Source organism: Heptranchias perlo, chromosome 11 (genome assembly GCF_035084215.1).
Source record: "Heptranchias perlo isolate sHepPer1 chromosome 11, sHepPer1.hap1, whole genome shotgun sequence".
NCBI classification, from domain to species: domain Eukaryota; kingdom Metazoa; phylum Chordata; class Chondrichthyes; order Hexanchiformes; family Hexanchidae; genus Heptranchias; species Heptranchias perlo.
In genome coordinates, this window is record NC_090335.1 from 54,908,780 (window position 1) to 54,926,729 (window position 17,950).

Here is a 17,950-nt window from a genome sequence, read left to right on the forward strand (position 1 = left end):
TGGATCTGAGCAACTACATGAAACAGCTGAGATGATTGCAACCTTTCGTGGTGTGACTGTGCGCTCAATTATCATTGTCACAGGAATAAATAAGGGTAACTTTCAACAGAAAGGACAGTCTCAGAGACAAGATGACAAATTCATTATTGCACCTCAATTAATGTTTCAGCCACTGTGTTTTTTACTGTAAACTCTAAGTGATGGGCCAGGCCCAAAGTGCAGGAAATCATTAAGCGTGGGGAGATAAATCAAGAAGTGGTGGGCAGGTGACACCAAGCTTGGGTTTTAAAGTCTGCAGATTGTAGGAAACAGGAAAAACTGGGGGAGGTAAGGGACTCCACAGTTTCGAGATCCAGGAAAGGAATAAAGTAGAGAAAGAGACATTACGATGAGTCTTAATTTCAACACAGTGAGGATGCAGTGAGCTTGGAAAGAACATGAGAAGTTCAAAAGGGTACTGACCTTAACAATATTGATAAAATAGGGAAAAACAAGAAAGGTAATGATGGAGATGGAGAGGGTGAAGATAAAAGGTGGGAGAGGGTTGGGTACCAGATACTAAGGATATCCTTGCATCCTGCTTCCCTTTCCTTTTGGTCCATTGCAACTGCCTGGATTCAAGTAGTAATGGAAAATTCTCCATTAATAGTGCTGTGCTGGCACCTCATCATATGTTGAAGTGCCTCAGAGATGTCCTCCATTGAGTTGCACTATCCTCAAATCATTTTCAGCACACAGTATGTGGCCAGTCAGAAAGCTGAGTTTGTGAACACTGAAATACATGAGCAACTGTGGGAAAGCACTTCCCTTAAATTATTCATCGAAAAAGTTTCAGAAATGCTTTCACAGTGTAAATGGAATAATATTGCTGAATATCAAAAACATTGCACATGGCCTTTTATTAGGCTGGTCGTCAAGTTCAATTTATATTTATATTTCATTTGCAGGATGTTGCCGAATACTCACTGGCAGTTAGATTCACTGTATCTTGATCCTGTCCATGGGTGTTTATGGCTGTGCACGTCACAGTAATGTTTTCTGAAGGTTGCACTGTAATCTTGTGGCACCACTGTAATCTTCTGTCCTTTATTGGTTCTTCTTTTGGCTGCAATGAAAATATTTCCATTTCTTATTCACATTTGGGGACCTGCATAGCATTTATTGTATGTTATGGAAATCTCAGAGCAAGTTGGGGTTTATTCAACAATCCTGTGCTCCCAGCATGGAGCCTTGCTCAACAGTAGTGTGGGTCAGAGAATCAGCACTAAGATGTTGTAGCCCTATGACCTCATCTAGCCAGCCTCCATATTGCGTAGCACAGGACTGCTAAATTTGTCCTTTTGTCATTTCACGTTTGGAATCTGGATTCAAATTCAGCTCTGGATGATGAGATGAATGTCTCTTTGTTCTATCAGATATCTGACACGAGTTTGGAAAGTCTCCATTCAGTTCCTATTGTGCCCACAGCAAAAATCTGCACGTTACTGGATAATTTCCTTCAGAAAGAGCCTAAAGGGAGTTCCCCGATGTCTCATTTGGTAAAGGCAGTGTACAATGTAGAACTGAACCATATAGTCCAGGAAGGTTTGGTCAGGGTGTTATGTCGATGGTACAATTAGCCTCAGTTCCCTTGGGAAAGAAAGAAAATTAGTCACGATTCCCTCTCCTGATTACTATCCAGTGATTCACGTGTATGAACAATGGACACTTGGGTGAGGTACTCAAGGTCAGGTATGGCCCCATGGGCACTGGTAGCACTCCTGTTCCTTGCCCAAATTTCCTTTCTTCGTGTGTGAACCTGAACAATTCTCCTGTGACAATTACAGTTCAAAAACCATGTACTACTTCCTGATTTTAAAGGGACCAGAGAATAAAGTTCCAATAAACAGTGAAGAACCTTTTTTTTTAAAAATCAAGCCTTTAAAATAAACAGTTTAAGCCTTTGCTAAAGTAGCAAAGGGGCTTCAGTAACAAATATGTTACTAATATTAAAGAGTATAATTTCAAGGCATAAACAGAAACATAATTTAATTTTTTTAAAAACTGTATTATCGCAGTAGGCTTTTCCCCTGTTCCAATCGGAGTTGGGGTGGATTTTTAATGCAATCCCCAGTGGATAAAACTGCAAAGATACAAAGTGAAACTTTTCCAAATGATCACCAATAAAAAAAACAATGAAGGCCATTATCATTGTGAAATACACTCACATTTATCTGAGACGTTATTTTCGGTCTTCATGCTGTCGGTGTGATGCTTTGCCTGTTGACCGTGCATATCAGAAATCTGGATACGCTGTGCATGATTTTCCACCCACTTCAAATAGTCAGAAAATCATCTGCAGCTCATCTGAGCTTCCAATGTGCGCTGTCAGTGGGCGAGGAGCTCCACTGACAGTGTAAAGTTGGAAAATGGCCTGTCCAATTTATAAGGTACTGTTGGCTACAATTTTGCTTCAATTAGAAGAGGAGATCTCCCCCCTCTGTTACTTACAGCTGTTCCATTGATGCTCCACTGGACGATGGGCTTGGGGAATCCCTCCACAACACAGCTTATCACTTTAGTATTGTTTAAGACCTTCTTTGTCAATTTATTTATCCTTGGCTTTCCTGTAACGAAGAGTCAAATGGTTTACTAATCAAGGCCATCTTAAGGAAACATAGGAATAGATTTTTTGTCTTCACTGCTTGGGTGGTAATCTGGCGGGGAAGAACATAGGAACAGGAGTAGGACATTCAGCCTCTTGAGCATGTTCCGCCATTCAATTAGATCATGGCTGATCTGTATCTTAATTCCATCTACCCATCTTGGTTGCATAACCCTTAATACCCCTGCCTAACTAAAATCGTCTGCCCCTTATAGAACCAGACCAATTTTTATTCCAATTGAAATTAATGGAATGAAAATCATGCAGGTTCAATAAGAGTCACGTGACCTACCCCGCCAGATTACTGCCCTAACGATGCAAATGGAAATCTACCCCATGGAAAAATTAACCTACGTTGCGAACAACTCTACCAGCTAGTTATTCAACACTTTAATCTCCTGATTGTCCACTTACCCTAACTTATTCCAGACCGTTTAAGGTGTCTCTAGTAAAACACTAGTAAAATAAGTGCCTCTTTGATGGTTCATTTGGTAAAAACTCTCTGGTTATCATATTGATTCACACAGCCTAGGAAGGTCCCACGTTCAATTCCTAGTCTGTGTTGACTTAACTGATCTCAGCCAAGGTGGCAATATGAGTGTGAAAATTGGCCTCAGCACCACTGGGCTATGGAAAAAGCTCTTGACTGCTGTTGGAGTGACCATGAAAACTGCGGCCCCGATATTTATGGGAAGGCAGGGAGGGAGCGGGTGTGCGCGTCCGTGGCTGGAAAACTAGGAAAAGCCAGGAACGCGGAGGTCTTGTTAAATTTAAAGGCAGGACCTTGTTGGCATTTTTTAAATGTTTCTTGCCCGGCAGCTGGCCGGATTTAGAGGCTGACCAGCTGCCGGATGAGAAAGCCAGTGTTGGAAGGCCACAGCCGGGGAACTCTGGGGACAGTCACCAGCAGTCAGAGAAGATCGAGGCATGGTGAGGGGAGGCTCGAGTGCTGCAGCAAGGGGAAGATCGCCGCGGGGGGCGGGGGTTCAGAAGACCACCGCGGGGATGGGGGTCTGAAGATTGTGGGGAGGGAGACGGATCGCGGGGAAGTCTAAAGATTGCGGCAGGTTTCCTTGAGGGGCCGGGGGAAGCACTCCTGCTCCACATGGCCCACAGGCAGTGCTGGAAAAGCACTTACCAGCTGGATCTGTCAGCTCCAGTTGCCCTTTGGCTGCCAGGTTTCCTGAGCCCTGGGAAACCCGGACCGCAACCATTTAATTCAAATGGCTCCCAAATTCTGAGGAGCAGAGCCTCATTTAAATATTATAATGACGGACCCGCCTCTCCAGAGCAGGCTACTCGGACATCCCCAAACCAGCCGCAATTAAACCGGAAGGAGTGTTCGTAACGGGTTGGGGTCGGGTTTCACACATTTACCCATTTTGGGCGGGGGGGGGGGGGGGGGTTAAAATATGTGTGGTTATCAGATGACAGCAGGATTGGGCTCAGCTGTCATGCCCTCCAAAGTCACTGCTACCCACGTACAAATTTACACATAATGAGTGGCTACATATTGAGGTACTGAAAGATGACTGGATACTCATGAAACTATAACTCAGAATTACTGCTTTCAGAAAAGTAGGGGAGCAAATAGCCAGAAAACTGTAAAGTGGGCCTAATTAGTGCTGTTTTACCTTCCACTCGTATGACTATTGATTTTTCTCTCTTCATTTCCTTTACTTCCCTTATTTTGGCTCGGCAGGTGTAAGTACCAGAATGCGAGTACTGCAGTGATTCCAGAGTGATGGGGTTTGGGTAAATATTATTTTTCTGAAACACAGAAAGAACATGTCAGAAGCATTTTGTACTAAAACAGGAATAGATTTAACTTCTGAAAGAAATAGAAGTGCAAGGAGTGACCACAGCCCAGAGAGGAACACTGGATATCCGTGTAGCATGCACATCAACTATCAGCCTGTATACTATCACCGTTTGTACCAAAAGTCAACTTTCACTAGAGAACTCAGCAAGATTCTCACACCTGGTCTCCAGCAGCGTGGTCCCAAATCTCAAAGCTGCCTCATCAAGATTACAACAAACATTTGTCTTCAGCATGATGGAAGGACCCACACATAGCAATTTGCAATGTGCCAGCCGCCTTGATGTTTCAGACACCCAACGTAATGCCACATACCTGGCTTACTTGACACCAACTGCTTAATCATGATCCTCGTATGAGGAGCTTTGGCAAAGAGAGGTACCCTCTGTAAGGCTAACTACTCCTCTAGAGTACAGGTTATTGTAGGCCAAATCCTTCCTTCCCTGAAACAGCTTCCTCTTTTGCTACAAATCCTCACACAGCTTGGCAGTAGATCTCACCCATGGACTGGGGGAACCCTTCCATTATTGCCTGATAGTGCCAAACCATGGCAGTCCCATGATGCAATGATCGTGGAGTTGTTGACTAATAATAGCAATCAATCTCTATCAACTGACCCCGACATGAGGCGAGGAAAACACCAGTGGTGGAGAGCTTTGGGAACCAAAGGTTAAAGTCATCTGTTTCTCCCAACCATGTTACACTTACCATAGGTCATGTCCCAAATTACTCATATACTGTCTCCCAAAATGGGGTGGAAAAGAAAAAAAAAGGGACAAAAAAAATCAAGAGAAAAAATGAAAATGGACAGAAAAGAAGAAGCAAAAACCAAGCAAAAGAGAGGGCGAGAAAAAGAGATATGATTGGTACATGACTCAAGAGGGCTAAATATAACTCCCTTAGCCAGCAAACATGACAATAGCGGCCCAAAAATGACACTGAGCCACTCTTGGCCCCGTTTATGCTGCCGCTCCAACCACCACCATCTATGATGTGCACAAGACCCCAAATGCAATTTTGAGGCACAAATGGACAAAGCGTGCTCCTCCTGGGCCCACAAAAAACACTGCGCTGCTGTCGGCCCATCCAAGGTCCTCCCAGGGGTTGACTCCCAGCTCCCCCAGGCTCTGACTATCGGTCAGCTCAACGTGAGAGCTGACCAATTTCCCATCCTCCCAGAAGCGAGGAGCTGCAACAAGATGCCCATTTGGCGGTTATCGCTTGCTGGCAGATTGTAAAGACGGTCCGGGCTTCATGCTGGCAACAATGCCCGCCATTCTCTGCCTTTAGTTAAAATCTGCACCAAGGAGTTTACAGAAAGAAGGGAAGAATATGTAAAGTCATGTGAAGCTTAGTAAATTATTATTGAAACCCTAGCAACCGACAAAGTAAAGATGGGCTAATTTGAGAAAGGGATTTTGGGCATTTGAGAGGTTCACCTCTTTAAAATCCTAAATTTTGACATTCACTTCTCATTTCTTTGACATATCACATCAACTCTCTAACCAAATTCTTGAGCAATAACTCTAGCAGCTTAGCATAGGTTGGAAGTAATATTCAATAGCTTACTTTCATCAGGGTAACATTCACAGTTCCAGAGGAGACAGCGATGCATTCCAGGGTTATATTCTCCCCAACCAGCTTGGAGACGTTTTCATTAGGATTCATAGTCAAGGCCAAGTCTATTAATAATAGGATATTATAAAGTTATTATTTCTCCACCTCTTCAGATTCCCCTACATTTCCAGCTTGTTTCCAAGAATAAAACTCAGGAGTTTTAAGAGTGAGAAACCTTTTTTTGTTGCTGATTGTCTCTGTAAATTTCCTCCCCTCCCTTCCCCATCTCTCGAAGTTGTTGACTCCTTGCTGGGGTACAGTTCCACAGGCCTAGGACATCACCTGGTACCTCAACCAAGGGGCCAGTCTACATTTGTGAGCCCTGAGAGTTGATAGGCTGTTTCACTATAAAGGAAATTACAGCTGAGCCCAATTTAGTCATTACCTGACATCCATTCAGCAATGGTCACTAGATAGTGATAAGGAATGTAAAACCTAGGCAGGCTATTCTACTATGGAAAGTATTACAGGTGAGTCCAATCCTGTTATCAACCAACATCCATACATTTGCACTTCCAGCAGTGAGTAATGATAAGGAGTGGGAATTCCAAGTGCTTTTCAACTCCCTGGGAGTAATTGTGACTTTGTGCGATAGTGTAAAACAGGCAATAGTGAATCAGCAGCCCATTTTACATCTCTCCCGATTTTAATTTCCATCGACATCAATAGAAATGAAAATCTGACAACAACCGTTCGCCACTACTCTCTGCTTTCTGTCTCTTAGCCAATTTTGTATCCATGCTGCCCTTTAATCCCATGGTTTTTTTTTTCTGATTGACTAATGCTAGTTAATGCAGAATAATAATAATAATAATAAAAAATAGAAATGTAATGATTTTACCTATTCTTATAGATTGTGGAAAATTGAGCTGAATTATTGGTGGTTTTGTGTTATGGACTTATATCTATTGGGAATTGTGTTGAAATTCCCCATATTTATTTCAGGCATTCACTCAAAATGTCCAAAGCTCAGATAATTTATTTTTGATTCGAATGATTTCTACAGACAAATCAAAGTTCCACAATCAAGCAGAAAACCAGGTTTTCAGAAGCCTGTTGCCACCTTGAATTGTTACAATGAATATGATTTTAACAGCCATCAAAAAGGGATGAGTAAATGTATACACATTTACGTGGCAGGAAAATGCTAAACTATTTTGGTAAGCATTACCCAAATTAGGAAATACGTGTGCTCAAATTTAATAAAGCAGGGCAAAAAATCCATAAATATTTCTATTTTTAAAAAAAAAATCACTTACAGTGTACAGTGATGTTAACAGGATCCTTTATGTCAGGGTTATCTTGTTGCAAACATGCATATTCACCGGTATCCTCTTGCGTCACATTCATCAGCTCGTACTGGTTTGTGCTGACAGCTTTCTCCTGTCCCTACAAAATTGATATTGTACACATATGTTCAACATACATATGATCATTATAAAGTGGAGGCAACAAATGAAATGCAACATATTAAAAATCTGCTGATTGTCAGGACATACTAATCTTGACAACATATACTGATTGAAACAAGGTCTTAACAGTGAAGTATAATAATCCATCTGTGGGTAGGTGGTTATTAATTTTTTTTAAATTACTGGGTTCTCAAGACTGTATATTTGCATTTTTTGAAGCTATTTTAGATATAGGTGTAGATTCACACATATACTTTATGAAGCTATGATAGATATATGTGTACATTCACACATATACTTTAATGGGACTCAAGGCGGATAAATCCCCTGGACCTGATGGCTTACATCCTAGGGTCTTGAGGGAAGTGGCAGTAGGGATTGTGGATGCTTTGGTAATAATTTTCCAAAATTCTCTGGACTCAGCAAAGGTCCCGGCAGATTGGAAAACTGCTAATGTAACACTCCTATTTAAAAAGGGTAGTAGGCAGAAGGCTGGAAATTATAGACCAGTTAACCTGACATCTGTGGTGGGTAAAATTTTGGAGTCTATTATTAAGGAGACAGTAGCGGAACATTTGGATAAACATAATTTAATAGGACAAAGTCAGCATGGCTTTACGAAGGGGAAGTCACGTCTGACAAATTTGCTTGAGTTCTTTGAGGACATAACGTACAGGGTGGATAAAGGGGAACCAGTAGATGTAGTGTATTTAGACTTCCAGAAGGCATTCGACAAGGTGCCACATAAAAGATTATTGCTCAAGATAAAGAATCACTGGATTGGGGGTAATATTCTGGCATGGGTGGAAGATTGGTTATCTAACAGGAAGCAGAGAGTTGGGATAAATGGTTCATTCTCGGACTGGCAACCAGTAGCCAGTGGTGTTCCGCAGGGGTCGGTGCTGGGTCCCCAACTCTTTACAATCTACATTAACGATTTGGAGGAGGGGACCGAGTGTAACATATCAAAGTTTGCAGATGATACAAAGATGGGAGGGAAAGTAGAGAGTGAGGAGGACATAAAAAACCTACAAGGGGATATAGACAGGCTGGGTGAGTGGGCGGAGATTTGGCAGATGCAATACAATATTGGAAAATGTGAGGTTATGCACTTTGGCAGGAAAAATCAGAGAGCAAGTTATTATCTTAATGGCGAGAAACTGGAAAGTACTGCAGTACAAAGGGATCTGGGGGTCCTAGTGTAAGAAAATCACAAGTTTAGTATGCAGGTGCAGCAGGTGATCAAGAAGGCCAACGGAATGTTGGCTTTTATTGCTAGGGGGATAGAATATAAAAACAGGGAGGTATTGTTGCAGTTATATAAGGTATTGGTGAGACCGCACCTGGAATACTGCATGCAGTTTTGGTGTCCATACTTAAGAAAAGACATACTTGCTCTCGAGGCAGTACAAAGAAGGTTCACTCGGTTAATCCCGGGGATGAGGGGGCGGACATATGAGGAGAGGTTGAGTAGATTGGGATTCTACTCATTGGAGTTCAGAAGAATGAGAGGCGATCTTATTGAAACATATAAGATTGTGAAGGGGCTTGATCGGGTGGATGCGGTAAGGATGTTCCCAAGGATGGGTGAAACTAGAACTAGGGGGCATAATCTTAGAATAAGGGGCTGCTCTTTCAAAACTGAGATGAGGAGAAACTTCTTCACTCAGAGGGTAGTAGGTCTGTGGAATTTGCTGCCCCAGGAAGCTGTGGAAGCTACATCATTAAATAAATTTAAAACAGAAATAGACAGTTTCCTAGAAGTAAAGGGAATTAGGGGTTACGGGGAGCGGGCAGGAAATTGGACATGAATTTAGATTTGAGGTTAGGATCAGATCAGCCATGATCTTATTGAATGGCGGAGCAGGCTCGAGGGGCCGATTGGCCTACTCCTGCTCCTATTTCTTATGTTCTTATGTTTATGAAGCTATTATAGATATTGGTGTACATATTATGGCCCTAAATCCTGCTGGGGTTCTGCTTGTCTCCTGCTGTAACTTCAGTAAAATCCCAGAGAAACAATGGCGACCCAGTTACATTGGATCTCCGTTGTATCCACATTAATTTGTGAACAGCGGAACTTCCATCGACCCCTTACAAGGTAAATGATGGGGCAGGGGTGGGAAGTCCCTAAGCTGGGAGGTGGGTATGTGGCATTTACAAATAAGGAGAAAAGGGAGCTAAAAAACAAAGAATGAATTAAATGGAGAACAAATTAAGACCAATCTAATAGTTACATTTGACTTACGTTTTTGGTGAAGGTGAATTTGTCTGGTGGAGGGTACCCATCACCTGAGCACGACAGACTAACATTAGTCCCCTCTTCGATGTCTTGTGCTGGTGACACTTGCAATGAAACCCTTGAAGTGTTGTCTGAACAAAAAAAGGAGAGAGAATGGCAGATGTTAACTCTTTTAGCCCTGAGTATGCGTCGTATATTTCCCACTACAAATCCCTTTGCATTTCATTTTCTGAAATGGAATAATTCTGTTATTCAACAAATAGGGCACTTATTATTCACTGCCAAATGACCGAAGATCAATCTATGACTCTGTAGTGATCAGGAACAGGAACTTTGGCTGATTTTTGCCATCCCTACTCCAGAAGCACAGAGCGCAATTGTAGCACCCCCACTGCTGCCCCAGCTGAGTCAGCCACTGCAGCACAGACAGATGATTGAACCTGGAGCCTTCTAGTCTGTATGATTCATCAACGAGCAATCAGAAAAACTTCTACAGGGCAGGGTTTTTAAGCTTGTTTCCTTTCTTTAAAGGAGATAAGGGGATGTCACATGAAAGGTTAAAAGTTTATGTCCACAGCCAGCTACATTCCTGAGTTCCCACAATTTCAATCACGTCACTCTAGTGAAGCATCAAATAGGGGCCAAATCATACTATCCCGCTGGAAAGTGCAGGAATATTGGAGGGAGAGTCACCACTTCATTTGCTCTTATGCAGCTTATCGTAAGTATACCTTGCAGTAACTGAAGTTAGTCAAACCAGTGATCTCAGGGTTTTGTAATAAACAACCATTTTAACTGCCATATTATGTTATTCTATATCAGTACAGGATAAACCTAACAACCAGAAGATTCTGTGACTCCTGACTATGTTAGCTGCATATGCTAATTGCAAACTGCATCTAAAGTCCCAGTCTCGATGCTATTCCAGGATTGCTGTTCAATGATTGCAGAATAACATTTTGTTACCCAATTATTTAAATTGCTTTAAATGTGGTATATACAGGAGCTAATATACAATAGGATAATGAGGCATTGTTATAATGATTGAAGTAAGGAGTAATCAACTTTAAATGTGCACGAGGGGCCCTTGTTGACTGCAATAAATCACATGCTCTTTGTACAAGTTAATAGTTTTATTATTACAACTCACTAATCACAATGATGCCATCTCATTTACTATCGGTCTGTCATAGGCCAATACACTAATCAATTTAAAAGCCTCATTGCCAGCTGACTTCATGATTGATCACTTAGAATGACTTTAGCACTATTGGCAACAAGTGATTGTTCCGGGTGTCATTCCTGCCACCTTTTTTGTGGCAGAACCGACTGTAACAAATCAAAAATCTCTCCTGTTTCAGATCATAAGAATCTCTACGTGATATATTCTTAATTAGGACTTCTAGCTTGCCAGTATTGACTCTGCGACTACTGGGTGAGCTGTCTGTACTTTTCTATATAGGAAAAGGTTTGAAATGTGCACCCAATGATCCAAGCTAGAATTATCCATGACTCAAATATTCAAATAATGCAACTTTGGGTTTCTTTTCTTCTCTGATGTCTCTAATTACATTTGAATCTATGTCTGTGAGTGACCATGTGAAATAACCTCTCTCACTCTCACATTTACAAGATGATATCACCGCCATGTGGTCTGCATCAACCAGGCAAGGTTCTCTGTTCTGGTAATTTGATGAAGAATTGAGGACAAATAGCCAGCTGTTCATGCTCCATCTGTCCAGGAAAATACTTGTTTAAAAGCTGAATTATGAAACTGCTAATCACTTTGAAATCTATCTTTGATTGATAGTTTTGATTAATTGTGAAGGAACCCTATTGTATTTTCCTTTTGTACCAGCTTGACTTCAAGAGGCATATAATCAGGCTGGCAGCTTGGGCTCTCCAGTTTCCTTCCCACTGTATTTCTATAAGGGCCAGTAGCTATAATGCATAGTTTAAGTTATGAGTTCAGAACTTGTATTGTTTTGAAAGAGCTACTATAAGTACTGTAATCTAATTAAATCAGATGTTTTACATTTTTTGCTTCTGTTTAATATTACTTCTTAATAAACTTGATTTATAGTTTCAGTCTGAGTAGTATCTGTCAATGCGTTATTTTCAGCCAGTTTCAGAGAGGTCAGGAGGTATAGGGGTAACCTAGATAGTTTTTTATGTACATACCAATGGGAAAGAAAGGGGTCATTGTTTGCCCTCTGCACATTACAGCCGAGATACTTAGTATAAAGTCAAGTTTCTGATAATGTGAAACATTGGCTCACTTACGAAAGCTAATTTTTGTGTGAGCATCAGCAGAAAATATGAGAGTGAAAACCCAAATCATAACACCATCACATGAAAGACTTTTACTTCCTGAGTAAGGGAGCAAAGTGGTATTGCATGTATACTGATACAAAGATGGCGACATAACTCAGAAGTCAGGTCTGACTCCAAAGGGTATTAAGATAAAAGTTATAAGAAAAAGGTCAGCGAGACGCCCATCAGCAGTCCATCTCACAGCATTTCACTTTCTCACCGGGTGTATAAGGGCCTGAAATTCTTGGGATCCACTCCACTAGTGCAAGTGTTGGAGACCGCATCCCAAATCCCATGCATGGGGGTCAACTGTATGACTGGGACGGACATGCAAGGGTGCATCACCTTCAGAGCTGTGCCACACTGCTCTGATGGCTGAGAGGGCACCCACCAAGGCCCTGAGAAGTGATTCCTATTAGTCTTTTGCTCCGAATGGAGCAAGGGGCCTCTTAGGGAAAATAATCAATCCCCTACGGGATTACCTTTCCCTAGTAAAGCTTGGTCAGAGTGAATTTTAAGGAGAGCATTAATGGAGGAGAAGGAGATGGAGAGACAAAGAGATTTAGGGAGGAATTAAAGAGTTTAGGGCCTAGACAAATGAAGGCATGGCCGCCAATGGTGGGGCAAAGGGAGGGGGAATGCACAAAAGGCCAGAGTCAGAGGGGTGCAGAGTTGTAGGGCTGGAGGAGGTTACAGAGCGAGGGAGTAGCAAGGCCTTGAAGGAATTTAAATACGAGGAGCAGAATATTAAATAAGAGTCATTGTAGGACTGGGGGCCAATGTGAGTCAGCAAGGACAGGGTGATAGGTGAATAGGACAGGATATGGGCAGCAGAGTTTTGGATGAGCTGAAGTTTACAGAGGGTGGAGGATGGGAGGCCAACCAGGAGAGCACTGGAATACTTGAATCTGGACGTGACAAAGGCATGGCTCATGGTTTCACAGGCAGATAGACTGAGGCAGGGGCGGAGGCGAGCAATGTTATGGAAGTAGGCAGCGATCTTTGTGATGGAAAGTATATGAGGTCGGTAGCTCAGCTCAGGGTCGAATAGGACACTAAGATTGCAAACAGTCTGGTTCAACCTGAGACAATGGCCAGAGAGGGAGAATCGGTGGCAAAGAGACAGTGTATGTGGTGGGGGTGGAAGACGATGGCTTCAGTCTTCCCAAAGTTAAATGGAGAAACTGGGTATCGGACATGCAATCAGACAATACAGTGGCAATGGAGGGATCGAGAGGGGTAGAGCTTGACGTCCTCAGTGTACACATGGACGAGGAGAGGACCAAGGATAGAAGCTTGGGGGACACCAGCGGTAACGGTCCAGGGCAGGAAGAGAAGTTAATACCAAAGATGCTCTAACTACGATCGGGTGGGTAAGAGTACAACCAAGTGAGGACAATCGCACTGAGCTGGACAATGGAAGAAAGGTGTTGGAGGCGGATAATATGTTTGACCGTGTCAAAAGCAGCAGAAACGCTGAGAAGGGCGAGGAGTGATAAAGCACAATGGTCAGAGTCACAGAGGATGCCAATTTGATTCTGTGGCAGAACAGAAACCTGATCTGAGAGATTCAAACATGGAACTCGATTTTAACTCTCATGGTGGACTTACCCACTCCTTTCCCACCCTGATTTGACTAACTGCAATTTTAAATTGCAGGCGGCAAGGGGTCCTCTTTAAATATGCAGATCGGACTCCAACGACACCATCAAGGCCCTGTCTGCTATTTTAACTCAAGGCCTGAGTGGGGGAGCAGTGGTAGCTTCCCCGCTAGGCCAAAGCTGCTGGGATTAGCAGCCAGGGATAGAAGATGCTGTGAGATAAATTTAATTTTTTTTTTAAAGTTTCTTTGTGGGCCAGGAGGAGCAGGGGCCTCAGTTGCCATGGGTCTCCCCCTTGGGAGGTAACAATATGTTCAAGAACTTTGGAAGGGAAAGAGAAGTTGAAGATGGGGAAGTAGTTTGCAAAGACAGGGTTCTAGGGTTTTTTTTGAGGAGGTGGGCAGTTCATGATGGCAGTTTTGAAAGGGAGGGGGACAGTAACTGAGGCAAGGAATCAATTAACAATGTTAGATAGCAGGACAAAACTGAAATTCTTAGGTGCATACGCAGAATGAATGGCAAGTAAACTTATGCTTCTTGAAAACACAATCCGGAGTGTGCAGGTAAGGTTACTATAGTGTATGTATAAACAATATCTACAGACAACTAGAGAGTAAAAGAGGTCAATCCTGATAAACACTTAACAGTGGTAAATGGTGGCACTCTTGTTTCTAAGTCCCGCTCCAGGACTTGAGTGCATAAACCTAGGCTGACACTTCAGTTTGGTACCGAAGGAGTGCTGCATTATCAGTGGTACCATCTTTTCGATGAGATATTAAACTGCGTTCTCATCCGCCTGTTCAGATGGATGTAAAAGATTTCATAGCACTATTTGAGGCAGCAAAGGAGTTCTCCTGGTATCCTGGCCAACATTCATCCCTCAACCAACATTGCCAAAAACAGATTAACTGATGATATCTAATTGTGGGGCCTTGCTATGTGCAAATTGACTACACTTCATTGGCTGTGAAGCACTTTGGGTTGTCCTGAGGATGTGAGAGGTGCTGTATAAAGGTTCAAGTCTATCTTTCTATACGAGAGTTAACAGATCATTCAATTTGTTAGATGTTCAACAGTGTATTAGCTGGTACCTGATCTTATCATTCCTACTTACAGTGTACAAACACAGCTACAGGCGAAGATACTTTGGATGTTCTTCTGTCTATGTCTTCAAAGTAAGTCACCTGGCAGGTAAAAGAAATTCTTCCTTCCTCTCTCTTTGACAAGTACTCCAGAGAAGATACTGTGTTGTAAAAACCTTTGTCACTAAGAGTAATCTTCTCGACAATCTTCACACCTGAGAAACAGTTAGTAAAGCAATTTAGTAAAACACATTCATTACGGCATTTTGATCAAAATGCCTTAGACAGCCCAGTACCTGTGGTATCTGAGGGGTGCCATCTGACTAGGTTTAAATCCTAATCTCTTAGCGACATTCGCATACAAGCCTTTGCTGCAACAGGAGGCTGAAGACTCAGAAAAGGTCAAGTCCCGTCAGTTATCTTTACCATTCTTGACTGGATCATGTTGGAGAAGCGGACCATACTGGCCTGGGAATCCACCCAATAATATTCAAGTGTATTTGGTGGTGGGTTGACCAAACAGCAGGCTGGTGGTGTCTATGAAAATATGCACATTGACTGGGTTATCTCATCCTAGAAGGACTGAGTGGGTGTGTGAGGACAAGAAAATAGGGGAAAAAAAGCACAAAAATTTTAGAACAATTTACGAGCGTGCAGTACTGATCTCAGGTTGGATGGTAGTAGAGCTACTTCAATTGGCTTCAGTGCTATTGGCCTGGGTGCGGTGGAAGAGAAATCAGCCAGTTTACTCTCTCGATTACTATCCAGTGAAGTTTGCTGTATTGCAAGGCTAGGATCAGGCTCAAACCTGATGTGTTTGATGGCCAAACAGCCTGCTGTCACACACCAGCTCACACACAAAGAATCAAAGGATCATAGAAAGGTTACAGCACAGAAGGAGGCCATTCGGCCCATCGAGTCCGCGCCGGCTCTATGCAAGAGCAATCCAGCTAGTCCCACTCCTCTGCCCTATCCCCGTAGCCCTGCAAATTTTTTTCCTTTCAAGTACTTATCCAGTTCCCTTTTGAAGGCCATGATTGAATCTGCCTCCTCCACCACCTCGGGCAGTGCATTCCAGATCCTAACCACTCGCTCTGTAAAAAAAGTTTTTCCTCATGTCACCTTTGGTTCTTTTGCCAATCACCTTAAATCTATGTCCTCTGGTCCTTGACCTTTCTGCCAATGGGAACAGTTTCTCTCTATCTATTCTGTCTAGACCCTTCATGATTTTCAATACCTCTATCAAATCTCCTCTCAACTGTCTCTGTTCCAAGGAGAACAACCCCAGCTTCTCCAGTCTATCCACGTAACCAAAGTCCCTCATCCCTGGAATCATTCTAGTAAATTCCAGAACAGTACATTCATGTACCCTGAAGGCAGTATTCCCATCTTTCTGCATTAGAAATGGCATCATTCAAATCAACTAGAAATAGTAAAACCATTCAATACATGATCACTGATCTGAAATTCTAGAATTGTACCTGGGCTGTTGTTGTCCACATTCTTAAGATTGTACTGCCAGGTAATGTTGGCAGCTGGGTAACTATTGTTCACAACACACACGCCAACCTGAAGTGGGAGGGAACATGCAAAAAAAAATTACATTTCTAGAAGCACAAGATTCTATTTTTGTGTCATTACTAGCCATCAATGTTTCCTCTATTGAAGTACATACTGCAGGGAAATTTATGTGGAAATCTTTACAGACAGGGGATGTACCTGCATCAATGCTCCTTGCTTATGTAGTCTGATGGAGGGAAATACCAGTTAATGTTAATGGATAGAAAATGATGGGCTGGGAGTGCACAATTTCCTAATATATGCTCCTGACGGGTGCCAGCAGCAAGTGCAACAGAATTTTACCCCAATGCAACATATCAATTGGAAATTGAAGCTCTCGCTTCATTGCCTGGCCCTCAACCTTAACAGAAACCTCCTTATTGTACTAATGGAAGTCAGGTCAACTTCAAATCACTGCATTTTTTGCACTTATTCAAAAAGGTGATTCAATCATAAAAAGATTGCTCAATTCTCTGTTTCATCAGAGTGTGAGATTCCCTAAACTGACTGGATGTTGAAAACCAATTCTGACGATGTTGCCTGTCACTTAATGTATAGTTAATGTTTTTTTTTTAAAGTGCAATTAAGAGCTTCAGTTAATCAGCACAAATTAAGCAGTTTATAAATATATCTAGACTCATTCATCTGTGAGGTGTATATAACAGTATAGTGTGTGTCCCCATAGAACATAAGAATTTTTAGGAATAATGAAGGTCATTAGGCCCAACAAGCTTGTCCCTTTTGAAAAGATCAATGCCACCTGCCCATCTTTTCAACACATCCCCCAATCCCTTTCTGTTTCCAGAAATGCATGCCATTTGAATTAATTTATACTGTCTGTTATAATAGCCTTCCTTGGTAACTTACTGTATAAGTTTATTACCATTTGTCAAAGAGCTGCACCTGACTCCTCCTCTTCCTCATAACTTCCAAGTTTTAACTTATACATCTAGTATTTGATCCCTTTGCACTAATGACCATTTTGTCTGGATTAACTTGACCAGTCTTGAAAACCTGAATTAGATCATCTCCAAGGCACTTCTTTTCCACCATAGACTAGCTCAATTTCATTATGATTTTCTCATAACTTAAATGCCCAAATCTCATCTTTATTGCTTCCTCCTCTTGTACCTCTCAAGGCCAATTATGCCTGTCTCATGATTGGGTAACCAGAACTGACAATGGTCCATATAGCATTTGACTAATGCCATATACAGCTATATTTCAACCTCTTTAGAATTGTACTCCTATCACTTTTCTAATACACCCTTTATTATATGAAATACAACTGAATAATGCCCAGACCTTCCGAGTAATTCTGGATATCAATCTGGAGCAATGAGCTCTCTTGCCTATGTTACCAAATCATTCATGTTTATGTTCTGCACATACCTGCTGTAGTTTCCCTTCATCAAGGAATGGAGCCGGTTGTATAATTTCAGGATTAGATGGTTGTTCTGCATAGAGAAAGAAACAAAATAAGGATTGGGCATAAGACCTTTTAGAAAATATATACCAAAGGACTGAAATTACTTAGTGCAAATAGAACACAGTAAATGGGAGTTACTTACTTTATATTTTTTAAATTTACTCTCAGGAAATTTACTTGCTTTCTGCAAGATTGGGTGCATTATAACCAATACACAATTACAATAATTAT

The 17,950-nt window shown here is 41.9% G+C and overlaps 1 protein-coding gene across 2 annotated transcripts in view; it reads right to left on the reverse strand.

Annotated features, from left to right (window-relative positions):
- Positions 1–17,950, reverse strand: part of LOC137327358 (CD166 antigen-like) — a 229,694-nt gene that overhangs the window by 12,085 nt on the left and 199,659 nt on the right. For both annotated transcript variants that reach the window (XM_067993066.1, XM_067993067.1), the window contains exons 4-12: positions 17,683–17,747; positions 16,212–16,299; positions 14,763–14,945; positions 9,741–9,865; positions 7,340–7,469; positions 6,033–6,145; positions 4,279–4,414; positions 2,491–2,606; positions 967–1,105 (exon numbers count right to left, since the gene is read on the reverse strand). In XM_067993066.1, coding sequence (XP_067849167.1) covers positions 967–1,105; positions 2,491–2,606; positions 4,279–4,414; positions 6,033–6,145; positions 7,340–7,469; positions 9,741–9,865; positions 14,763–14,945; positions 16,212–16,299; positions 17,683–17,747 — 1,095 coding nt within the window. The remainder of the gene's footprint in view (positions 1–966; positions 1,106–2,490; positions 2,607–4,278; positions 4,415–6,032; positions 6,146–7,339; positions 7,470–9,740; positions 9,866–14,762; positions 14,946–16,211; positions 16,300–17,682; positions 17,748–17,950) is intronic.